Here is a 27,166-nt window from a genome sequence, read left to right on the forward strand (position 1 = left end):
AACCAATGTTAACTGAAGGGTCACATATGTATCATACTTACAAAGGGGTAAGTAGACTATAAAGGGCCAACTTCTGCCCAGTCATTGGGGTTGTACATGTTGTAAATCAGGGCAGGACTGGGGGCAATATCTTATAGGTGAGTCTGGTAGAACCAGTTACTAAGGTCGCCCAAAACTTCCCATTATAGACCCTGTTTTCATGTGCTTATCATTTTGCCTATTTTTAATTGAACTGAAGTTCTGCATGCCACATGTCTGCCTCAGCATGAATTTTTAAGGCAATGTGGTGGAGGAGACACAAATCTGAGGATGGCTGGGCAAGTGAATTGGGACTGGGATGAAGTATGAGGATTGGAGAGTGGGACTGGCTAGGTGAAGAGAATGAGACTGGGAGGAGGAGCCGGGGGTGGGGAATGGACAGGACTGGGACAGGGAGAGGTTGGAGGGGATGGGGCAGAAGAGGTCACATTTGGGGCGAATAGGCAGAAGGGTCTGTGACCCCTAGAGAACACTTCACCCCCTTCTCTCCCCCAAGTATAGAATGGAATTCAAGATTCCTGAATCGCACCATTCTTCTGCTGTCAGCAACTCTCTGTGAAACCCCTGTCTCAATGCATGTTCCGTGCTGGTCCATATAGAGGATGACAACCTACTACTACTATCAGTTACGTCATTAGCTCAAGTGGTAAAGATCTGTGAGGAGGATCTAAAATGTTCCAACCCCCTGATGAACCATTTTGTCAATATGATAACAATATGATAACAATATGATAATGAGGGCATTTCTGGTTTTTCAGTTTGCTTGTTTGAAAACTGAGGAAATTATATACATACACAAACGCATTAAAAGAACACTATTAAGACTGCAAAGTCTAGCACTCAGAAATAAGGAAACTTAAGGAAGCTGCTTGTGCAATCTCACTTTGGCCCCTTTGCATTTATGCATTGTGATACAGACTTTAATTACATGTAGGGTTGGCAACAGTCTCATATTACAAGGGACATCCCTTATTTAAATAGAAAATTGCCTGTCTTGTACTAAATCAGCACAGGACACCTTTTATCCAGTATTTCAACAGCAGGGGGCTAGTACTCATGGGTGCATCTTTGCGAGAGAGCCCTAGGGTTGCCAACAGTCCCTTATTAGAAGGGATGTCCGTTATTTCTTCATCCAGATTGTAAGTTGCTGAGTGCTGCAAAAAGCAGAAAGAAATACCCCTGGTGAATACATGAGTACTGCTTATTATTATTATTATTTATTATTGTATTATTATTCATTCATTCATTTATTATCATCATCCTATCGGGAGGAGGGTTGAGGCGGAGGTTTATGAAAACAGCCCTTGTTTTTGACATACAATGTTGGTAACCATAATTACATGCTCCCATACCATACTTTCGACAGGACCCTGCCTCATTCAGTACAGGATACCTGCTCTACGTATGACTCAGGGTTGTGCAGTGAAGGATACTGTTGTCTGTAGGACTCATGTTTAATTTGTTGCAGAAGCTGGAAGGTGTGTCGTGACTGAGGAAGGTGATTGCTAGGAGAAAAAGGATGATTTCATGAATAGGCTGCTCTGTGGGTGCTCAGGGGCTGGAGCACCCACGGGGGAAAAAATGCACTGGCAGCCCCCCATCAACACCTCTCCCTCCCCGCAGTGCCTCCCGCCTGCTGGCGGGTCCCACCAATCAGTGCATCCCTTTCCCTCCCAGCCTACTGATCCTGCTGTGGATCAGAGTTTTCGTGGCATCTGGAGGCACTGCAGGGGAAGGGAGAGAAGTGAGGGCGCAGTGCACTTGGGGGAGGGAGCAGAACGGGGCAGGAAAGAGGTTGGGTGAGGCATTGGGGGGGAATGGGTAGAGTGGGGGCAGGGCCTCAGCAGAGCCAGGGGAGCACCCCCGACAGATTAGAAACACGGCACCTATGATTTCATGATTAAGGCAGTTGAATGCTGACCTGGAGAATTGGATTCTGTCCCTGTCTTTGCCCCAGAGTCCTAGATGTGATGCTGGGCAAAACAAACTGTTACCAGGTGGTCACTCATTGTATGCTCCTTATTTTCTGGTTGCCCAACTTGAGACCCTGAGGACTGATTTGTAGAAGTGCTGAGTACTCATGTCTGCAATGAAAGTTGCACTTTGAACATATGAAATACTATTTAATGTTAACTCCTTTGAAAAATCAGGTCCTGGGAATCTCAGGTGCGGCACCCAAAATCACTTTCTGTGCTTCAGTTCCCCATCTGTCTAATGAGGACAATAAGACCACCCTCATCTCACAGGTGTGTTGTAAATATAAATTCATTAATGTTAGTAAACCATTCCGGTACCATGGTGTTGAGCACTACAGAAAATCCCAGGAGGAAATTAATAATTCTGTTTTCAGGGAGGAGTTTGAATAGTGTGCAGTAAATAAGGCATAGGACCAAACACTGAATAATGGGGGGAAAAACAAAATATTCAACAGCTGTGCATTAAGTGAGCATCATCCATCCTGCACACAGAATAAGCCATCAATGGAAAATAGGTGATCGTGTAATTAAAGATTGTATCAAAATGAATATGCAAAAGGGGCTAAATTAAAGGAGAACAACCAATCTTAATTCTGACATTTCCTAATTTGAGTGCTTGTCATTGCAATCTTAATAATGTCCTTTTAACATTGTTTGTATTTGTATTCCAAATATACTTTGCATATATAATTGTGTGTAGTCTTCTTTTCTAGACAATTAGGCCTGGATGTTCAAAAGTGACTAATGATATTAGATTAGGGTTGCCAGGTGTCTGGTTTTCTATCAGAGCATCTGGTTGAAAAGGGACCCTGGCGCTTCCGCTCAGCACTGCTGACTGGGCCGTTAAAAGTCCGGTTGGTGGCACTGCTGGCGCAGTGGGACTGGCAGGCTCCCAGCACAGCTCCTGGAAGCATCCCTCCAGCTCCTAGGCAGAGGGAGGGCCACAAGGGCTCTGCGTGCTGCCCCCATCCCGAGCGCTGGCTCCATTGGCCAATGGGAGCTGTGGAGCTGGAGCTCAGGGTGGAGGCAGCGTGTGGAGTCCCTGTGGCCGTCCCTCCCCCGAGGAGCTGGAGGCACCTGCCAGCTGCTTCCGGGAGCTGCCTGAGGTAAGCACTGCCCAGCACCTGCGCTCCAACTTCCAGCACCATGCCCCAGCCCTGAGCCCCTTCCTGCACCCAAACTCCCTCCCGGAGCCCGCACCCCCTCCTACACCCCAACTCTGTGCCAGAGTCCTGAGCCCCTCATTTCTGGCCTCAACCCAGAGCCTGTACCCCCTCCTACACCCCAACCCCCTACCCCAGCCCGGTGAAAGTGAGCGAGGGTGGGGGAGAGTGAGTGATGGAGAGAGGGGGGATGGAATGAGTGGGGGTGGGATCTCGGGGAAGGGGCGGGGCAGGGGAAGGGCGTTTGGTTTTCCATGATTAGAACATTGGCAACCCTATGCCGGATGCCTCCATTTTTTAGGTGTCCAAATTGAAAGAATTTTAAGGGGCCTGATTTTTAGAAAGTGCTGATTGTTCTCAACTGTGCAGTGGCTAGTAGGGTGACCAGATGTCCTGATTTTACAGGGACAGTCCTGATATTCGGGGCTTTGTCTTTTATATAGGCACCTATTACCCCCTCAGCCTCTGTCCTAATTTTTCACACTTGCTACCTGGTCACCCTAGTTTCCAGTGACTTAAAGTTACTAAGCAAAGTCTAAGTCTAGCTTTTAAGGTATAAAGAAATGATGAAAAGCAAATATTAAAAAAATATGTGGATGTGATGAGGACCAAAAAATCCTGGCCTAACATTACAAACCACACTTTCTGGTAAAAGAGGAGGAAGGACTTACAAGCATCCAAACTTCCCAAAACACTGATTTGTTGTAGCCTGAAAGGCAAACAAAAATAAGCCAGTTACACATTCATTGAAGGGCTGGCAAAAGTCCTGTCACCATAGCAACCCCTCAATAGGCCTGTTTTGCTTGCACAAGCTTTCTTGCCTATCCCAGCCCCAAATTGCTGAATAGGAGGAGCTTTGCTTTGTCCATTCCTTATTTGTAACTTGTTGAGAGCTAAAGGGAGGGAGGGGTGAGCCATCTCTGCTGCCTGAGTTGCAATTACACCTACAAATGCCTTCTGTGTTGTATGGTGCCTGCATTCTGGCTCTTAAATTCCTTTGGCTGTTTGTGGTGTTAGAAGCAACTACCAGAACCTATTATGTTGGGATTGTGGAGGAGAACTGGGACTATGCACCAACTGGGAAGAATCTGATTACAGGACAAAGCCTCACAGAAGATGAGTAAGTCCCTCAGGTTTCTGGTAAATCAGATCTCATGATGTCTCGAGAGAAAAATCCTTAGGTCACCCATATTGTCTTAATGTCTTAAGTTTGTGCCGTCACTGGACTTTAGTTTAAAAAAAAGTTTTGCTAGTATGGCTGCAATATACATTTAAGGCTGGATATGACTTCTATTCAAGTCAGTAGAGGGACTCCCACTGAATTGAATGGGAGTTGGATCAGGCCTCTGCTGTTTAAAATGGCTTCTCTTCCTTAGTACTGATAAAATAGGGGTGGGGTGCAAGGACTGGATACTTGCTGTGACACTTATTGAAGGGTGAATTTCAGGTGTTAGTTCTCAAAGGATTAAGTTTTTGTTTTGTTTTTTTTAATTGCAGCTTTGCTTTACCAGGATTCATGTGGGAAATCGGGTATTTCTGTGAGTGCTGGCCCAAGGTGACATCACAGTTCTGTCACCACTAAGCACAGCTTTTCCACAATGAAAACTGAAGAGAATCTCTTGTAAACTGGTGAAATTTGACAAATTGGAAAAACTGGTTTGAAATCAATAAGAACAAGTGCAAAGCACTTCACTTAGGAAGGAAAAAGCAGATGCACAACCACAAAATGAGAAATAACTGGCTAGGTGGTAATACTGCTGCTGAAAAGGATCTGGGGGTTATCGTGGATCACTAACTGAATACGAGTCTAGAATGTGATGCGGTTGCCCAGAAGGCTAATATTCTGGAGTGTATTAACAGGGATATGATAAGAAAGACACAGAAGGTATTTGTCTTGCTCTGCTTGGTACTGGTGAGGGCTGATCTGGACTACTGTGTCCAGTTCTGGGCGTCACACTTTAGGAAAGATGTGGACAAATTGGAGAGATTCCAAAGGAGAGGAATAAAAAGTTTAGGAAACCTGACCTATGAGGAAAGGTTAACAAACTGGGCATGTTTACTCTTGAGAAAAGAAAATTGAGGAGAGACCTGATAAGAGTGTTCAGATATTTTATGGGCTGTTATAAAGGGGACTGTGAATTCTCCATGTCCACTAAAAGTAGGACAAGAAGTAATAGGCATAATCTGCAGCAAGGGAGATTTAGGTTAGATTTTATGAAAATCTTTCTAACTATATGGGTAGATAAATTCTGGAATAGGCTTCCAAAGGAGGTTGTGAAATCCCCATTATTGGAGGTTTTTAAGAAAAGACTGGACAAACACCTGTCAGGGGTGGTCTAGGTTTATTTGGTGCTGGCTGAGTGCAGGAGGCTGGACTTGATGACTTCTCAAGGTCCCTTCCAAACCTACATTTTTATGATTCTATGTGGAACCACAGAAGTTAGAGATGGGAAAGACTTATTCAAGATTCAAATACACATGTACGAGTGGGATGAGAAGAAGATGGTCCATACAAACATACTGTATACTGCACATATAGGCCTCGGTTCAGGGAGCCACAGAAGTCAGTGCTTAAATTTAAGCACGTGAGTATTTCCACTGACATGCATGTACTTAAATTTAGACATGTGCCTAAGTACCTTTCCGAGCTGTGACCACAGTATTGTGATGTGTATGTTCTTCTTACACACACAGCTAAGCTTGATTCTCCATCCGTTACACTCCATGGAAGACCTCTAGAGGAGCAGGTAGCCCTGTAGCCCTGGGAACTGGCATAACGGCTATACTTCTGAACATTGTGTGTTCATTGAGGCCCACATGGGGATGTTTTAAAGTTTCAGTTTTATTAAGAAAATTAAGGGACCTTCCACCTACTGTAGAGAGCAGGTATGGGACTATGCACAGGGATGGGGGTAGGGTTTGGGAGAAAATAGGATCCTGCCCAGATGTAGGAGTCCTCACTAGCAGATCGTGATAAAGTTCAGAACTTTGTATTGTCCTAGAAGTTAGAAATGGGAAAGACCTATATGGCTATCTAGGCAACACCAAGCCAATGCGGGATTGTTCCATACATCCCTAGTGATATGTTCATGATAGTTTGAAAAGTCTCAAGCAATACAAGAGAAGTATTTTTTTTAAATAACTTCAGGTGAAAACCATACACTGCTTTGCAGATAATTACGATAAAAGTACCAAAAATGCAGTATTAGCAAGTGAAATGAATGGACTTCTCACTTTTTGTTTTAGCGTGGATATGATGGTTACGGAGAAGGAGTGAAGAAATGGCATAACATTCTATAACCACTGTTTCTGCTTTAAAAAAAAAAGGAATGACTAACAAATGGAGCTGTGCAAACTTGTGAAGAAAATGTGCAAATTCATTCACACTCCCAGAAATCTCTCCATTTTGCAGAATTGTGTAAAACAGTAGTTTGACAGCAAAACTATAAAACTACACGTTTTCAAACAGCAACTTCACTGAAAAGTGGACTTTTTCACTCAGAAAATTACTGACATTTTAGTGAGGAAAAAATAATAATGCTAGGCTCATAGAACTGAAAATGGTCCCATGTTCCTGTGAGCATTTTGGGAAAACAGGACAAGTTTTGATTTAGCACCAAAATGTTCAGATCTTGAGTGCTTAGAACTGTACTGCAGCCATTTCACCCCACTCTGCTTATGGGTATCCAAACTTTGAGTTTGTATCTGTCCTACAGAATGTGATGGTAATGGTATTTTTCTGGGCTGCCCTTTGGACTATTTGAATACTAAGCTGAACAGTTTGCTGTTTGGACCAGCATGCGCATTCACACACAGCACTCTCTGAATTTGGTTGCATGTACTTTAAAGTCAGTGACATTAATTCACATGCCTATTTCATAGACAGAGAAAATTTTCATTAATGATTTTAAATTAACTCTTTGCTTATTTTTATAGTCTAATTTTTACAGGACATTACTTCCTACAAGTAATTGTTAAATCTTTTAAATAAGAAATTGATTGCTAAAGGCATTAAGCCATGCAGGATAATCTAGTTCCATAAAACCTTTGGATTCATGCCATTCCAGATGACCGGGACAACAGGGCAATACTCTTTGAAAAGGCAGCATTCTGCAAATAATAATGCTTAGTATTACAATACACAGTAATTTTCATTTTCAAACCATGACTGATTAATCCTAGAATATCAGGGTTGGAAGGGACCTCAGGAGGTCATCTAGTCCAACCCCATGCTCAAAGCAGGACCAATCCCCACCTAAATCATCCCAGACAGGGCTTTGTCAAGCCTGACCTTAAAAATATCTAAGGAAGGAGATTCCACCATCTCCCTAGATAACGCATTCCAGTGTTTCACCACCCTCCTAGTGAAAAAGTTTTTCCTAATATCCAACCTAAACCTCCCCCACTGGAACTTGAGACCATTACTCCTTGTTCTGTCATCAGCTACCACTGAGAACAGTCTAGATCCATCCTCTTTGGAACCCTCTTTCAGGTAGTTGAAAGCAGCTATCAAATCCCCCTTCATTCTTCTCTTCCGCAGACTAAACAATCCCGGTTCCCTCAGTTTCTCCTCATAAGTCATGTGTTCCAGTCCCCTAATCATTTTTGTTGCCCTCCGCTGGACTCTTTCCAATTTTTCCACATCCTTCTTGTAGTGTGGGGCTCAAAACTGGACACAGTACTCCAGATGAGGCCTCACCAATGTCGAATAGAGGGGAACGATCACATCCCTCGATCTGCTGGCAATGCCCCTAAATATACATCCCAAAATGCCATTGGCCTTCTTGGCAACAAGGGCACACTGTGGCAATCCTCACAAAATCCCTCTGATGTAGGTAGGTAAGTATTATTACCCCAATTTTATTGATGGGGAATCTAAGACTTAGAGGAGGCAACCTAAGATGGTTCTCTTTAAAGGAGCTAGTGCACAGAAATTAAGGAATGTTCCTTTTGAAGCTAGCTGGTCTTCAAAGCTGGCCTGAATTCTCATCCAGCACAGCTCTGAGAACATAAGAACTGCCATACTGGACCAGACCAAAGGTCAGTCTAGCCCAGTATCCTGCCTTCCGACACTGGCCAATGTCAGTTGCTTCAAAGAACAGGACAATTATCAAGTGATCCATCCCCCATGATCCAGTCCCAGCATCTGGCAGTCAGAGGCTTAGGGCAGAGCATGGGGTTCCATCCCTGTCCATCTTGGCTAATAGCCATTGATGGACCTGTCCTCCATGAACTTAACTAAATATTTTTTTAACACGGTTATAGTTTTGGCTTTCGCAACACCCCTAGCAGCAAGTTCCACAGGTTGACTGTACGTTGTGTGAAGAAGTACTTCCTTTTGTTTTTTAAACCTGCTGCCTATTAATTTCATTGGTGACCCCTGGTTCTTATGTTTTGTGAAGGGGTAAATAAAACTTCCTTACTCACTTTCTCTGTGCCATTTCTGAATTTGTAGACTTCTATCCTATCCCCTCTTAGTCATCCCTTTCCCCAGTTGAACAGTCCCAGTCTTTTTAATCTCTCCTGATATGGAAGCTGTTCCATACCTTTGATAATTTTTGTTGTCCTTTTCTGTACCTTTTCCATTTCTAATGTATCTTTTTTGAGATGGGGCAATCAGAACTACATGCAGTATTGAGTGTGCTATGGATTTATATAGTTACATTATGATATTTACTGTTTTATTATCTATACCTTTCCAAATGGTTCCTAACATTTTGTTCATTTTTTGGCTGCTGCTGCACATTGAGTGGATGTTTTCAGAGAACTATCCACAATGACTCCAACATCTCCTTTGAGTGGTAGCAACTAATTTAGACCCCATCGTTTTGTATGTATAATTGAGATGATATTTTGCCATGTGCATTACTTTGCATTTATCAATAGGGAATTTCATCTGCCATTTTGTTGCCCAGTCACCCAGTTTTGTGAGATCCCTTTGTAGCTCTTTGGACGTAACTATCTTGAGTAATTTTGTATCATCTGCAAACTATGCCCTCACTGTTTACCCCTTTTTCCAGACCATTTATGAATATGCTGAACAGCAGTGGTCCCAGTACAGATCCCTTGTGGACATCATTTACCCCTCTCCATGCTAAAATTGACTGTTTACACCTACCCTTTATTTTTATCTTTTAACCAGTTACTGATCCATGAAAGGACATTTCCTCTTATCCCATGACTGCTTACTTTGCTTAAGAGCCTTTTGTGAGGGACCTTGTCAAAGGCTTTCTGAAGGTTCAAGTATACTAGATCTGCTGGATCACCCTTGTTCACATGTTTGTTGACCCCCCTCAGAGAATTCTAAGAGATTGGTGAGGCCTTTACACAAGCCATGTGACTCTTCCCCAACAAATCGTGTTCACCTGTGTGTTTGATCATTCTGTTCTTTCGTACAGTTTCACCCTGTTTGCCTGGTACTGAAGTTAGGCTTCCTGGCCTGTAATTGTCAGGATCGCCTCCAGAGCCTTTTTTAAAAAATGGCATCATATTAGCTGTCCTCCAGCTGTTACAGGCGCTGATTTAAGGGATAGGATACATACCACAGCTAGTAGCTCTGCAGTTTCACATCTGAGTTCCTTCAGAACTCTTGGGTGAATACCAGTTAGACCTGGTGAGTTGTTGTTTTTTAATTGATCAGGTTGTCCAAAACTTCCTATTGACACCTCAATCTGGGACAGGTCCTCAGATTTGTCACCTAAAAGGAATGGCTCAGGTCTGGGAATCTTCCTCACATTCTCTGCAGTGAAGACTGATGCAAAGAATTTCACTTTTCTGCAATGGCCTAGTCTTTCTTGAGTGCTCCTTTAGTGCCTCGATTGTTCAGTGGCCCCACTGATTTTTTGGCAGGCTTCCTCTTCTGATGTACTTGAAAAAATTTTGCTGTTAATTTTTGAGACTTTTGCTAGTTGCGCTTCAATTTCTGTTTGGCGTGCCTAATCATTCTTTTACACCTGGCTCGCCACAATTTATGCTCCTTTCTATTTTCCTGAGTAGGATTTCACTTCCAATTTTAATGCCTTTTTGCCTCTAACTGCCTCTTTTACTCTGTTTAGTTATGGTGGCATTTGTTGGATCCGCTTACGATATATTTTTAATTTGGGGTATTTAATTTGAGTCTCTGTTATGATGTTTTTAAAAAGTTTCCCTGCAGCTTGCAGGCATTTTACTCTTGTGACTGTTCCATTTAACAAGCTTCCTCACTTTTGTGTAGTTCCCCTTTTTGAACGTAAATGGTGGGCTTCTTTGGTATTCCCCTCGCCCCCAAATGTAAAATTTAATTATATTATGCTTTCTATTATCAAGCGGTTCAGCTATATTAATCTCATGGACCAGATCCTGAGCTCCACTTAAGACTGAGGTCTGAGGCCCCATGCGGGTAGAGGGTCCCAGAGCTTGGGCTTTAGTCTGAACTCAAACATCTACATGGCAATTTTTAGCCCAGTAGGCTCAATCCTGCAAGCCTGAGTCAGCTGACCTAAGCCAGCCGTGGCCATGCCATGGGTCTTTTATCCCTGTGTAGACATACCCTTAGAGACCCCAACAGGGAGTGGGACATGAATGGGGCCCATCTGGCTGTGCTGGGGAGAGCTCAGGATACACTCAATGCATTGCTCCCTTCATTGCCACAGTAAGCATTATACCTTTGAAAGAAAAAATACCTCCAGGCATTGGTTCTTCAGTGAAACTCCTCCCTGTCTTCAGTATGCCTCAGGATAAGGCTTAGCTGATTATGAAGTGCCCTGATCCATCCAAATTAATTCTGCAGCTCATAAATCTTTTAAATCTCTGCTGAGTTTTGACAGTATTTAGGCATTAATTGAGGTGAATCTAGTCTCTCACAGCAGGCCACCGGAGCTGTGGGCCAAGACCTGCCCTCAGCTGCATCCAGCCACACCAAGGGGCAGCCTTCGTTACCAGAGAATCAAACATCATTTATGAAATGTGCCAACTGGCTGATCCTGTCCAGCTAAATGAAGATAATACATTGATCATAGATGCTAAACTAATAGCTAAAGCTTTAGGTGACCAAATGACCCATCTGCATCACCAAAACAATCACTGTGGCATGGGTCAGCAACAGCTGGGTGTCAGAAGGCCAGAGGTGAAATCTGGTTCCTACTGAAGCCAGTGGGAGTCTTGTGATTTGACTTCAATGGAGCCAGAACTTCACCTCAGGGATGTACCCGCTATAACCACATTCAACCAGCAACAAACTGGGGGTTCTCCTAAGGTTTTAGGGATTCCCTGAACCCCAAATGTATCAATATATGGAGGGAAAGTGCTAAATGTTTTTGAACCTTCTTAAAAAGACACCGCCACCCCATTTGATTTGATGCTGTGTGATCTTAGGCCTTGTCTGTGTTTAAGTCCCCCCCCCCCCCCCCCCCCCACTGGTTCAGCTCTCCTAGCAGTAGCAATCGCGCAGAGGCTGTTCTGGTGGCTGCTGGCATTTTAACCACTGTACCATAGAGAAGTGCTCCGAGCAGGGTTACACAACACACAGGCTACAATGTCAGCAGCAGCCTGTCTACTCTGGTGCTACTTCCATAGCTACCACCAATCGTTGCAAGAGTGGGGAATTTTAAGGAAACAAAGCCTAGCAGAGACACAACTATAGAGAAAGTGAAAGTTATATGGGAGGGCAAAACCCAGAAAATGGTGGTTTTTAAACGAAGACTAATGTTCAACCTTCATGAAGCTAGTAGTATGGTGGCCATTAAAAATCCACATTTAGCTGCAGTTAGTCCCTAGATTAAGTATAGGGGGAAACTCAACCTCTTGTCTGGTAACTGTTGGCAAATGATGCCAGCAAATCTTGACAATGGTTAGGCTGTTTTTGTGCAGATTCTGCTGCCTGTCATGCTTACCAATATGGTCTCAGTGTTTACCCTTACTTCCCCATCTGTTTGTATGCATCCATTATCTCTTGTCTTGTACTTAAATTGTAAGGTCCTTGGGGCAGAGACTGTATTTTTGTTGTGTTTGTACATCACCTAGCACAATGCGGTCCTGGTCCATGACTGGGGCTCCTATGTGCTACAGTAATATAAATAATATATAATCATGAGAAATGTTGACATTTCAGTGGAGATCACTGTAACTTCAAGTGGCAGCATAAACTCAAAGAGCCATTGGAATTGCACCAGAGAGGAATCTTGCTCCAAATCTCTAGAAGCTATTGTATCTATACTGGGCTAGTCCTGTGTTTTGTCCTGTTCAAGGCCTGTCACTCTTAGGGTTTTCTATAGCACGATTCACTGATAGATACAATGAACAGCATAACTGAAATCCAGATGATTTTTGCTACCATAAAAGTTGACATTTTATATAAGAAAAATGCTAACAAATTAAGGTCCTCATGCTGAGCACTTACATACTCAAAACTCCCTCCCTGTAAATGCCTGTTTAATACATATCTGTGCTGGTGCGGTTGTTTCACTGAGTTAACAGATGGTTCCTGTACTGTGATTGTGAAACTTGCCAATCTTAAATCAAGTATTATGACTCTTAAGATCAAAGGCAACATAAATATCATTTAAGGTGACAATCCTTGGCAAAATACTCTTTGGGACTGATGGAGGAAATAGGTGTAGAAATTACACGTAACACATACATTTACTGTATGGCCTGATTATCAGCATGGCTAGTCTTAGTGTCCTCAGGGTGGAATATGCATTGCTGTAGCGTTTTACTCTACAACTCCTTTTGGAATTAATATATCAATTATAGCACTTATTATGGGGGAATGGGAAGCTGAAATTAAATCAGTAATAACTGTAAAGGGCTGCATTTTGTTCCCTTTTGATCTTACACTCTCCTCCTCCATCCATGTGTGTAAACAGAAGTTATCTGCTGGGGCTTAAGAATTGCTAGAAATGATAAATTGGGAAAATCTGGGATGGTCTAAAGATTTGCATGGAGCCCAAGCAGCAAGAGTCTGAACAAGGCCTTTAGGCTTATTTAGTAAGGCACTTAAGCATGTGCATAACTTTAAATAAGTGAATGGCCCAATGGAAGTCAATGGGACTATTAGTGGAAGTCAGTTGCCAAGCAAACACCTGAGCAGGCAAACAGGAGAGGCTAATAGGGAAGTTCCTGAGGATGTTTTCAGGAGGGAATGTAGGATATTTTTTCTACAGGGAGTATAGGAATTTTTGTCTACAGGGACAACTCTACATTCCCAACAAGGGATTGCCCATAACGGAATGTTATCATGATCTTCAAGGGATGTGCCATGTTGTGGTCCTGCCTGAAGAAAGAGATGTCCTTTGCAAAATGTGCAAGGTGATGGCTGTATCGGAGGAAAAGAGTCAAGATCTGGAAAGGCAGCTATTGAGCCTGTTTAGCCTTAGAGAAGCAAGAGTTCTTGGACATCCAGACTGAGGCAGCACCACTGCAGATCTACCTGTAGAATGAATAGGTTTCAGGAAACAGAAGAGTGGAAAACAGAGGAGAATTAGCTGTTTGTAACCAAGCAAAGACAGAGAAGCAGGAGACATTTTACACAGCCAGAAGTAGAAGGGCAGTCTGTGCCCACCAGAAGAAAGAGTAGGTAAAATTCAATGCATGTAGAGGCATCTAACTTTCAGGCACTTTGTGCAGTAGCCACAAATAATATATTGGAAGATTTAACTGAAGGGAAAGAACAGGGATCTCCACAGCACATACCTGAGGATGGATGCTCAGCCCAGCTGTTGAGGATGTCAGGCATACCCAAATGAAGAACAGACTTTCCAAAGAAGACATACAAACCGCACTGAGGACTTGGTATTAAGGAGAGTGGACAAAACATTCTGCAGGGGACAGAAGGACAGCAAGATGGTCTGCTGTCTTCCTGCAGCAAGGACCATACACATCACTGAAAAACTGGATGGGATTCTGAAGACTGGGAAAGAATCCATTGGTTATGATATACATTGGCATGAATGACACTGCTTCATGGAGCATCGAAAGCATCCAGGATCTCAGAAAGAAGAGGAAAGGTCTGATCTTCTCTCATTCACAGGACAGGAAAGATCCCTGAGAAGATATCCAGCATCTTCTTGCTGTCTATAAACTGTTGGCTACGTATGTGGCATAAAATAGAGCAGTGTGGTTTTATGGAACATTGGCCCACTTATGGGGAAAGGAGGATATGTGACTTGAGCTATCTCCATCTGAATAGAAGGGGAACCAATCTTCTGGGTAGCAGACCAACTATAGTAGGTAGGAGAATATCAAACTAGGATCTACAGGACAGGGTACTAAGGAGGAAAACACAGTAGGTACACTCAAGCATAAAACTCATACTCAGGATACCATGAATGTAAAGGATCAAGGCATCAAAGGATGTAAAGAGAAGAAATTCTTCAGTTGTCTACACACCAATGTTAGGGTAATAAAGAGGAATTAAATACTAATTTATTAAAAGAAATTTAAGACTGGTCTTACTGAAACCTGGTGAGACCATTCATGTGACTGGTTTGTCAGAATCACTGGATTCATCCTATTCAGAAAGGATAGAGTGGGTAGAAGAGAATAGGGGTGGTGGTACTTTACATTAAAGATACCATTACTGGCTTTAGAGTTACTGATAGTTCAGAAGGACAGGATCTGAAATGTTTATGCATCATGTACTAACTGATAAATCACAGGATGGGGGCACTACCAGGGGTGTGCTATAAACCTCAAATCAGATGAGCAGTTCTTTAAACATCTATGTATAACATGTAGAAAGAAAAATTGTTGTTGTGGGAGATTTCAGTCTGTGTGACATACTCAAGGTCTGATGCTACCCCTAGTTTCAATGAATGGTATAGGTTCGATCTAGACAAAGATGATAAAATTATCAATCATGGTGTAGAAAAGGCAGAAGTATTCAACATATGCTTCTCTTCTATATTTAAAAAGAATGATGTATTAATATTATACAGTGATAATGAAATACTTTCTATTCTATCAGTAGCTATGAAGGCTGGTAAATAGCAACTGCTAAACATGTTTAAATTTGCAGGATCAAATAACTTTCACATAAGAGTAGTAAAAGATTGGCCAAGGAGCACTTTAATGATTTTTAACAAATCATGGTACACTGGGAGAGTTCCTGAGGACTAGAAAAAGCTAATGTTGTTCCAGTATTTTAAAAGGAGTAAATCAGATGACCGGGGAAACTAATAGGTGAGTTAGCATAGATTCTGGGCAAAATCATGGAAAGGCTTATATGGGATGCAATCAGTAAAAATTTAAAAGATGGCATAATTAATGCTAGTTAATATGGTTTTATGGAAAACAGGTCTTGTTAAACAGATCATTTTTGGCAAATAAAGTGTTGGGGACACTGGGGCATGGCCACTAGGTAACTCGAGGGATGGAAGACCACGAGTGTTGATGAAGTCCCCTCGCACTAGGCCCAAGTATCCTTGGCCCCCTCCCTCCTGCCTGGAGGCACTCGCAGCAGCTCTGCGTACTAGGCCCAAGTGTCCTTGGGCCCCCCCGCCTGGAGGCACTCACAGCAGTTATGCTGAGGATCTGCAACAATATGTTGCAGAGTCAGACTGCCTGAAACTAAACAAGGCCAAACAGGGCAGATATGGAAGAAAAATGCTGAATAAAGCAGCTTTATGTATAGTTTAACAAATGATACAAAAAACAAGGGAACTAGCTGGTAACTGGATTGGCTGGCTGTATGGATACTTAGGGCAGCTTGCTATTGGATAAGTATGCTGAAGAAAGGATGTATAAAAACCTGTGTAACTTCCTGCTCTGTGTGCAGGATTTGAGATTCTATTCTCCCTGTACCTTTTTGAAGCTTCAAATAAACTTTTCTGCTTCTCCACCCCATTGTGATTGTTAGGGGGCTTATTCCTGGTCCTTCTCGCATGAACAGAGAGCAACAATACCCGAAGTCCAAAGGTGCAAACAATTCGATGTTTATTGGGGTGAACTTCCAGCAAGCATGATTCCAGTTTCCTTCCTTAGTATCCTCCTTCCCAGCTCTGACACCACAGAGCCTTACACCTGTGTCCCTGTTCCCATTCCTACTCTTAGCCAAACATGATTCTAACTTCCTTACTCCCATTCCCTGTTCCCATTTCCCCCTTTAGCAAAACATGATTGCAATTTCCTTACCCCCATTCCCTGTTCCCATCTCCCACCCCCACACCCACTTCCTCATTGACTACAGATTATATAGTAAAACTTGAGTTCTGCTTAGCTATACCTTAACCAATCATTTTCCTGAAATTTAACTAACCAATCCTAACATATTGTAACATGATTATGTAACCAAGAATATCCCACCACCTTAATTAGTTTACACCCAGCAAAATTAATTATACAGCAGACAGGAACAATCACAGAACCAGACAGCTTATACAGACAAACAATAGCAAAGTGGGAACTATAATGACAAGACAATACAGAAGTGAGGATTTCACATCCCAGCTATTGATAAGTGAGTTCTTGCCAGATGGGATGCTATCAAACTAAGTTTCCTTTTACATTTTCTAGGCACTTCCCTTTCTCTGGAGGTGATAGGAATACAATCCTGTCCTGATAGTGCCTAACAGCCCAATAGCACCTTATTTCAGTGTGACTAGTTTGGAATGTGAGGATGTGACCGGTCGCTTCCCAGCTTATGGCTGCCTCTGCTGCTTAGCCAAAGGCCTTAGCCTAAGAACAGGGTCTCAGACTGTCACAGTAAGAGAAGACCCTTACACCAGCAGATAGTGATTTTGATTCTTTCTTTTATACCTCTATAATTAGCCAAGTGATAAGAATACACCTAAATTCTTAGAGTATAGGCCTTTACAGACAGGCCTGAATATGTATATCCTAACAGTGATTATTGGGTGAAGCACACCAGGTAGTGAACCAAACCCTGTTGTTGTTTTGCCTCTCGGCACTGGGTGCCGGCAACAAAGGTAACTGGGTTGACACAATATATGTAGATTTCGGTAACCCAGTTGACTAGCATTGGTCAAAAATTGTGTTCTTTTTTCCGTGCAAAATTTGGATTGTTTGACAGAAATTAGACTACTGAAAAATTTCAGCCAAAACCCAAAATATTTCAATTTATAAATACTGCTGCAGTGCTTCATGGGAGTTGTAATTCAGGTCTCTCATCCTCCTATTCTCATCCATAGGCTGGGCTCCCTCATCAGACTACATCTCCCATTTACACCACCTTTGGAGAGGGAAGGCAATGCATCAGGGCAGATGTAGTCTGGACAAGGAGCCCAGACCGAAAAGAAGAATGTGGTCATGAGGCAACCAAACTACAAATTCCATAAGGCATCACTTCAGCATTTCCAAATTGAAATATTTTAGGGTTTGGGTATGTTTTTTTTTTTCCCCAGAAAAATCAAAATTCCATGTGGAAAGTAGACACTTTTTACAAAAATACTTGTTTAATCGAACATCCAGTTTTCCTTAAAAACTGCTTTGACAGAATATTTTAGACCAGCCCTACATTTGACTTAGTCCTACATGACATTCTGCACTGTATACTGTTCATTACATTAGCACTAGACAAAATCACTGCAGCCCATATTACATTAAAACTAGTCAACTGATAGATCACAAAAAATAACTGTAAATAGGGATATCATCCTATCGGGACTTTTATAGTGGGGGCCTGCTGGGATCTGTACTTGGCCCAGGGTTATTCACTATCTTTATCAATGATCTGGAAGAAAATATAATTCCTGTTAAATTTGCAGATGACACAAAAATTGTTGGAGTAATAAATAATTATGGAGACAGGTCAGTTATACAGACTAACCTAGATCACTTGGCAAGGTGAATCATTTGAACAAACTGTGTTTTAATACCAAATGCAAGGTTATACGTCTAGGACAGGGTGATCAGATGTCCTGATTTATAGTGATAGTCCTGATATTTGGGGCTTTGTCTTATATAGGCACCTGTTAGCCCTTACCCCACCCCAATTTTTCACACTTGCTGTAGGGTCACCCTAGTCTAGGAACAAAGAATGTAGGTTGTCCTTAAAAGATGTGTGGGGAGGGGGGACTATATCCTGAAAAACAATGACCCTGAAAAAGATTTAGGGGTCATGGTAGTTAACCAGTTGAACACGAGCTCCCAGTGCAATGTTGTAGCTAAGATGATTAATGCAATTCTTGGATGTATAGGCAGGGAAAGATCAAGGAGTAGAAAGATGGTATTACCTTTGTATATAGCATTAATGAGTCCATTACTGGAATACTGTGTCCAGTTCTGGTGTCCACACTTCATAAAGGTTATTGAAATATTGGAAGGGTTTCAAAAAAGAGCTACAAGAATCATTTGAGTTCTGGAAAACATGCCTTCTAGAGAGAGACTAAAGAAGCTCAATCTATTTAGTTTATCCAAGAGAAGGTTCAGAGCTCACTTGATCATGATCTACATAGAGAAGAGATTTCTGATTGTAGATGTCTCTTTAATATACTTGAAAAGGGCATAATGAGATCCAGTTGTTGGAAGTTGAAGCTAGACAAATTCAGACTAGAATTAAAGCACAAAATTTTAAGGGAGGATAATTAATTATAGCAACAATTTACCTAGGGATGTGGTAGACTTTCCAGCACTTGAAGTCTTCAGGTCAAGTCTGCATATCTTTCTAAAAGATATTCTGTAGATCAAATGGAAGTTATGGGCTTGAAGGGGAAATTATTGCTGAGGTTGTTTAACTTGTGTTATGCAGGAGGTCAGACCAGATGATCATAATGGCCTCTTCGGGCCTTGAACTCTATTAAACTGGTGCCTGAATTAATTCATTCTCTTTTCCCATTGCTAGAGTGGGGACTGTGCTTTGCTTGCCTTCTTTTTTGGGCCTCCTGAGCAGATGGGGATTAAGCTGTGAGCTTTCTTCCTTCTGGTCTTTTTGCCAAAGCGGGAATTGAGTGATGAGCTGCTGGCACTACACACAAACCCCTAAATGGCAGGACCTTAAGCAGTTGTTTGTCTTGCTTGTGCTTAAGGCCAACCCTGATAGCATGACCACTACTGTTGCATAGGAGGGGACTTTCATCAGTGTAGTACAGTAATGTAGGACCTGACTCCTCAGCCTTTATTCAGGATAAGTAGCTCTGTGACTTGTCCCATTGAGTTCAGTGGAACCACTTGCATGAGTTGGTAAGTACCAACTTTTGCGTAACTTTAAAAGAGTATTTCTGTCTTTAAACTGTTTCCCCCTCCATTCTATAGACATGCGAGTGGGTTTGTGAAGAGAGGAGCCAACAGAATAGGACGTATTTACAAGAAAGCTGTTTATAAACAGTTCACAGATGGTACCTACATGCAGGAGATTCCTAAGCCATCCTGGTTGGGGTTCCTCGGTCCAGTGATGAAGGCTCAAGAAGAGGATATCTTTGTTGTTCACTTAAAGAACTTTGCTTTCCGTCCATATTCTCTGCATCCACATGGTCTCTTTTATGACAAAGATTCTGAAGGTAAAAACCAGTTCTCAGCTTCACTCCATACCTGCCCCTTCTGACCTCTCCTCCCTTGCCCTGCTCTCCTCACTCTGCTTCCCCTCTCTTTTTTCTTTCTATTTAGCTAATCTCCTCCTAAAGTAACCCCTGCCCCCACCCCACCCCAAAAAACCCTATGGCGCTAACCTGACTTTTGCCACCATCACATTATTCACTCTGTTTATGTGTTATACCCCTTCCCCCACCCAGTTATCTGCCTTGTCTATTTCAGCAATTGTTTCTTTGTATTCCCCTGTCTTTGCTTATTTCTTATATTTAAATTGCAAGCTCTTTGGGGCAGGGACTATCCTTTTGTTCTGTGCACAATGGTCCATGACTGGGGCTCCTAGGTTCTTCATGCAAATAATAAGTAAATAAATAATTGTTGTTCTGTCTCATTTCTCTTTTTCTACCCCCTTCCCTTTGTGGAGTGAATATACTGGATAAGGGCCCTGTCCAAAGCTGATTGAAGTGAATGGGGAACTTTCCATTGATCTTAATAAACTTTGTATCAGTTCCTAATAAACTGACCAGTATTGTTAACCAGTAACTTAAAAAAGAAACATTCTCATTTATTATGTTTTTAATTTTTAGGATAATTAGCTTCTTCCTGCCTTGCTTGCTTTTCTTAGTAAAAATGTGACCGTCTAAATCCTCCTCTCTAATCCATATGAGAGATCTTGGCTGCAATGATGTGTTCTCTCTATACACAGCTCCCAGGGGCAAATGACTAGGCTTCTATAGCTCTTTGTGGGGCTACAACATGCGATGTCATTTGCACAAGGAGGGATATTGATTTGAATGCAAAATTACATGCTGTGTGCATTTTCTCCTCACCGCTGTCATCAACACTTTCAACAATTTTAAGGCCAGCAGGGATAATTACCATCACCTAGTCTGACCTCGCATAACACACACCATAGAAGATCACCCAGTACTTTCTGCACCAAACTCAATAATTTGTGGCTGAACTACAGCCCGTCCCTTAGGAGAAGCACTGCGTGCACCCCAGTGCTAGCTCAGGGCCCTGTCTCAGCCCCGCATCTTTCTTTAGTGTCAGATATTTTTGTTTTTAATTTGCAGGTGGGAGTTCTAGGGGGATATCCTGGCCCTGCTGAAGTCAATGGGAGCTTTGCCATTGCCTTCAGTCGTGTCAGGATTTCACCCCAAGTTTTTATTCTTCTCATTTCAGTGCTTAAAGCAGTGTACGTTCTGGGCCAGCTCCTCAGCTGATGTAAATCAGTGTAGCTCCATTGTCTTTAGTGGAGTTATGCCAGTTAAGGCAATGGAGCTACAGTGATATATACCAGCTGAGGATACGTGTGTGTGTGTGTCGTACCCCCCCCCCACACACACACACACATCTGGCTAGCTAAGTGTTGATATTGATGCCCATCATGGTATTATCTGAATATTGGTGGTTTATAAGGTGCCACAAGTCCTCCTGTTGTTTTTGCGGATACAGACTAACACGGCTGCTACTCCGAAACCGGTGGTTTAATTAGTACGCAGATACTCATTCTGCATTAAGTAAGTTAGTTAAATTAAGTAAGGACTAAAATTCTAAATAAACAAATACAAGTTTTAAGGGACTTTCAAGGTTCCAAGGGTTCTCTAAGGTTCCAAAGTATATTAAACTATGTAATTATATCAATATTGGACAGAACACAATGCATATATTTAATTATTGCAACATCTATGGGTATGTGTGCACTGCAATTAAAGGTGTAACTGCAGCACATGTAGACATATCTGAACTAGGTTTGGTCTAGCTAGCTCAAATAACAAGGGCTGTACAACCTTGCCCAGGATCCTGGGTATGTACTCAAGCCTCTGGCCCATGCTGCTGCTCATATGGCCATGGCTTCACTGCTATTGTTATTTGAGCTAGTAGATTAAAGCAAGATTGGGTATGTCTACATGGGGTCAGTCCCAGTCACACCTTTGATTGCAGTGAAGACATACTGTATGTAATAATACATCATATTTGTGTGTATGTCTGTATGTCCTCCCACAATGTATACATGTACCATGGGATTACTGCAATGGCAGCCAGTTCAAAGGACTCACCCTGTACTGGCTGCAGCCATTTTCTTCTCTGACACAATTGTGTATTTGCATGGGTTGACACTTGAGCTGTCAATTAATTGCAGTTAATGCATATGATTCACACAAAACAAATTAACTAGGTTAAAAAAAGTCACGATTAGTCAGAGTTTTAATGACACTGTTAAACAATAATAGAATACCAATTTAAATTTATTATAAATATTTTGGGATGTTTTTCTACATTTTCAAATATGACTTCAATTACAACACAGATTACAAAGTGTACAGTGCTCACTTTATATTATTTTGATTACAAATATTTGCACTGTAAAAAAAAAATAAACAAAAGAAATATATTTTTCAGTTCATCTCATACAGGTCTTTCCTACTTCGTGTTCAGCCAATCACTAAAATAAACAAGTTTGTTTACATTTACAGGAGATAATGCTGCTCGCTTCTTATTTACAATGTCACCTGAAAGTGAGAACAGGCTTTCACATGGCACTGTTGTAACCAGCGTTGCAAAGTATTTACTTTTCAGATATGCTAAACATTCATATGCCGCTTCATGCTTCGACTTGTAGGCTCTAAAGTTTTACTTCGACTTGTAGGCTCTAAAGTTTTGTTTTGTTTTTGAGTGCAGTTATGTAAAAAAAAAATTCTACATTTGTAAGTTGGACTTTCACAATAAAGAGATTGCACTACCGTACTTGTATGAGGTGAATTGAAAAATACTATTTATTTTATCTTTTTTACAGTGCAAATATTTGTAATCAAAATAATATAAAGTAAGCACTGTATACTTTGTATTCTGTGTTGTAATTGAAATCAATATATTTGAAAAGGTAGAAAAATATCCAAAAATATGTATAATAAATTTATATTGGAATTCTGTTACTCTGTGATTAAAATTGCGACTAATCACAACTATTTTTTTAATCTTATGGTTAATTGAGATTATTTTTTTAAATTGTTTGACAGCCCTCATTTATAACTGAAAGAAAGAAAATCATTCACATTCAGCATCACAGAAGGATATGAGACCTGACCTGGCTTCCTTGGACAGTTCCAGTGAGAAACTGAAAGATGCTGAGTTTAGCTAGAGACTGTCTCTGTATCACAGTGAACAGGGGAACAATGTGTGCAAAACTTTAATCATGAAACCCCAAAGTTGTGCCAGGTTCACCAAAAACTTTTGTGAACTTTTTAGCAAACTTTGGGTACAGATGAACCTGAATCAAAACTCCCCACCCAACAGCAACATTTTGAAAGTCTTTGAATTCAAAACCCAACTCTGTAGATAAATTTTGAAAATGGCCCCTATCTATTGTGATGGAATATACCCCTGTGCTCACACCCTACATCCTATTGTAATAATGTTTGGGTGAGGTATGCCATGTGAGGTATCATTTAAAAACTTGTAATTTGCTGATCAGTAATACCATGGCAAAATGCACATAGCAGCATTGTATATGTGAAGTTATAAACATAAGATGAGATGACTAAAAGTATGTTTTCCAGATAAGTCTGGGAAGTGACCAAACCAGTTTCTCAGAGACAAGGGGCAGGCTGACAGCTCAGCCAGGAGTAAACAAGGCTGATGGACCATTACTTGTAAAGGGCACCTTAGGTTACGCAGCTACTTATTAGTCTGGATTGTGCCTCAGTAAATCACATCTATGATAGCAGGCTGAGCCAAAACCCCAGGTTTAAATACCCCAAATTAAATGGTTGGGAGTAGGATGCCTCCTGGGAAGGTATGCATTCATTTGGGTGTGGGAGCCAGGCGCATGGGCCAGTCCTGCTGTCAGCTGAAGAGCTGCCATCGCAGGTATGTCAGGTAGCATGTCTCAGGTAGCTTGTGCAGATTTTTATCCTAGCAGCAGGCACAGCTACTAGGATGGAAGCAGACCGTTTCTTTGACGTATCTTTCTGCATTGTGTATGCTTCTTTTATCTTTTACTCTTTGATCTGTGGAGCCAACCTCTCAAAACAGATCAGGCGTAAATCAACATTACCAGTCTGTTGAACGTGATGTCTTTTGAAAATTATACTTATTAATATTGCGGAAGGCTAATCTCAGAATTATGTCTTGATTTGTAAATGATTCTGTGTTTGCAATTGCTGCTGTCATTGGTCTGTTTGTGAAATACTTGGTTAGGTTATTTACCAAAAATGTAACAAAAAGAAGTAGTTCCATACTTATCTAGTGTAACCCATTTTTCCAATATGTTTGGCCTTAAACTCCCTTTTTTTCACATTAGGAGCCCTCTACCCAGATGGAACAAGTGGCAAAAGCAAAGAGGATGATATTGTTGTTCCTGGTGGAAATTATACGTATACATGGCCAGTGAAGAAAGAGTATGCCCCCACTTTGGCAGACCCAACCTGCCTGACTTGGATTTACCATTCGCACATTGATACACCTCGAGATATCAGTTCTGGGTTAATCGGACCATTGCTGGTTTGTAAAAAAGGTACAGCGCTGAAAATACCGAGAAAGCCCCTCTGCCTGTTTTGGCATCTTAATAATCGTTTTTGTTTATAGGTGTAAATGTTACAGGCTTGATTGTGTCGGTACGTAGCTCATAGTAAGGGGCAGTTTATAGTTGTACCACTCTAGGAGCACCCCAGGCTTGGAATTGTGGCTCAGGGACAATTCCCTTGCTGCTTCCCTCTTGCTCTAGAGGACAGTAATGTGTGACTAACCTATACATCCACAGGATCCTTGCTTCAGTTAGGGCAGAGGTTGCATAGTGTGTAGTGCATTGCAGATGAGACCACATGTCAAAAAATGAGGACCAAAATAAATATTATTTATAATATTTATAAACAGCTGCCTCATTCACAGAATACCATCCAGTCTGCCAGCTGAACCGGGCAGTGGTTCTGTGGAAAAATGGCATGTGATCATGTCATGAAAGGCTGTCATCACAGGCGCTGACTTTCTTCTTTCTGGGTGGGTGCTCCACCTCTTCCCCCAAGTCCCCACCCTCACTCTGTTTCTTCCCGCCCCTACTCCGTCCTTCCCCTGAGTGCGCCCTGCCCCCACTCCGCTCCCTCCTCTCCGCACCTCCTACCTGCCACTGAACAGCTGGTCAGCAGGTAGCTGGTGGGTGCATTCACTATTTTTTTTTTCATGGGTGCTCCAGCCCCGGAGCACCCACGGAGTTGGCACCTATGACTGTTGTACAAGGGACAAGTGTTAAAGTTGTGCAGGCAACCTTAACATTGGCATTTACAGACTTATAAGTGTGCTTCAGTTAGGAACCTTAATGTTTTTCTAATTCAGGCTTTTTTGTATGGAATATATCTTTATATGTTCATGCATGTCGAATCTTCAGTGTACGGGAATGTGCTCCGTACATCTGAAATGATAACCGGGCCCATGTATTTTACATACAAAATGTATGCCTACCTCAGGGCAATCTTTGTATTTCCTGAGGAAGAGGGAGACTTTGCTATGAAAGGGGCTAACCTAATCTCAAACCCAGCCTGCCTCATTAGAGTGCCTCAGAGTCATTCTTCATAGGGGAGCCTATGAAATCGTCCCATCTACCTGTATATATGAAGCTGAATTAACATTCCCAGTATCAGAGTAGCAGCCATGTTAGTCTGTATCTGCAAAAAGAAAAGGAGTACTTGTGGCGCCTTAGACTAACAATTTATTTGAGCATAAGCTTTCGTGAGCTACAATTCACTTCATCGGATGCATTCAGTGGAAAATACAGTGGGGAGATTTATATACACACAGAGAACATGAAACAATGGGTGTTACCATACACACTTGTAATGAAACACCCATTATTTCATGTTCTCTGTGTGTATATAAATCTCCCCACTGTATTTTCCACTGAATGCATCCGATGAAGTGAGCTGTAGCTCACCAAAGCTTATGCTCAAATAAATTTGTTCGTCTCTAAGGTTCCACAAGTACTCCTTTTCTTATTCCCAGTATCGTCATTCATTCAAATAATTATGCTGAAATTGGTCTGTAAAAGTCTTGCAGCTTAATAAAGTACTTCAGAAATATTGTACATTCAGACTTACTGGAAGAGGAAACATTTAAATTTAATTAACGCTGAGTTTATTTTTTAGTACTTTCTTGTTTGCTGTTTAGGAAGTTTAGATGATACCTTGATACAAGGCACTGATGCTGCTAAAGGCTTTGCCCTGATGTATAGCATTGTAGATGAAAATCTCAGCTGGTATATTGATGCAAATATAAAAGCTTTCTGCTTGGACCCACCCACGGTTGACAAAGAGGAAGAAGGTTTCAAGAACAGCAACAAAATGCATGGTGAGCAGCCACTATCAAGTACAACCTTGTCCTACAATAGCGCCTAGACTGTTTTCATGTCTGTAATATATTGCTGTTCCTTATAAATGCCTTTTAAATGTCTTTCCTTTCTCTGTTAATTGGGAAGAAATGAAAGCATAGGCTGTGGGTGGGCCAGACTATTACCCCATTGTACTTACAGAAAGCCTCCCCTCAAGTCTATAAGCAGCATGGTATGTAGGGCACAGGATCTGAAGAAGGAAGCCTGGCTCCTGTGCCCATCTCAGCCACTAGTTTGCTATTTGAACTTTGGCAAATTGCTTAATCCCTTGGTGCCTCAGTTTCCCCACCTGCAAAAGAGAAATGATGAGACTGACCTTTCGTAAAGCACTGTGAGATGTACTGCATAAAAACACTACTGGAAGTGGAGAGTGTCCAAGGCTCAAAAGTGCTTTACAAATAATGGGCCAGATCCTCAGCTGGTATAAATTGGCATTGCACTATTGCAGACAGTAGAACTACACCCTTTTGTATCAGCTAAAGATCTGGTCCAATGAAGTTAGCCTCTTCGCTCCCTGCAATGTAGGTAGGTGGTACTGTAGTCACTTTGCATGTGGAGAGTCTGAGGTAGAGAGAGATTTAACTTAATCATTTTCAAATCTGAGTGCCTACAGTTAGGCACCTAAATCCATGTTTTCACACCTAAATAAATGGCCAGATTTTGAAGTTAACAGAAATGTGGAATCTCCATCAATGGAGGCTTTTAAGAACAGGTTAGACAAACTCTTGTCAAGGATGGGGTAGGTATACTGGGTCCTTTCTGAATACAGGGGGATGGAACTCTCAAGGTCCCTTTCAGCTTTACATTTCTATTATTCTATGATTTTCAGAGGTGTTGCATACCCACAGTGTCCATTAACTTCAAAATCAGGCCATTTATTTAGGTACTTAACTACAGATTTCAGTGAAAACTTGGCGTAAGTGACTTCCCAAGATCACCTAGGAAGTTGGTAACAAGTAGCGATAGAAATCCAGGTCTCTGGATGCCCAGGCCTGTGATCTGACTGCAAAGTGCTCCTTCCTCTTTCTCACCTGGAACCATTGCTGCAACGTTTGCACTCTGGTTTTCAGGCGCAGCAGCCGCTCATCCTTTCAGAACTGTTCTTCAGCTGCAACTAATACATGCTATTAATTATTTATATCTGT

At 41.8% G+C, this 27,166-nt stretch overlaps 1 protein-coding gene across 4 annotated transcripts in view; it reads left to right on the forward strand.

Annotated features, from left to right (window-relative positions):
* The first annotated feature begins 4,077 nt into the window (after positions 1-4,077).
* HEPHL1 (hephaestin like 1) overlaps positions 4,078-27,166 on the forward strand; it is a 104,277-nt gene continuing 81,188 nt past the window's right edge. For 3 of the 4 annotated variants that reach the window (XM_048843133.2, XM_048843152.2, XM_048843142.2), the window contains exons 1-4: positions 4,078-4,298; positions 19,367-19,611; positions 23,946-24,158; positions 25,802-25,981. In XM_048843133.2, coding sequence (XP_048699090.2) covers positions 4,129-4,298; positions 19,367-19,611; positions 23,946-24,158; positions 25,802-25,981 — 808 coding nt within the window. In that variant the 5' untranslated portion in view covers positions 4,078-4,128. The remainder of the gene's footprint in view (positions 4,299-19,366; positions 19,612-23,945; positions 24,159-25,801; positions 25,982-27,166) is intronic. The other variant, XM_048843161.2, reaches the window with a different exon arrangement.

The sequence above is a fragment of the Caretta caretta genome, chromosome 1, assembly GCF_965140235.1.
Source record: "Caretta caretta isolate rCarCar2 chromosome 1, rCarCar1.hap1, whole genome shotgun sequence".
NCBI classification, from domain to species: Eukaryota; Metazoa; Chordata; order Testudines; family Cheloniidae; genus Caretta; species Caretta caretta.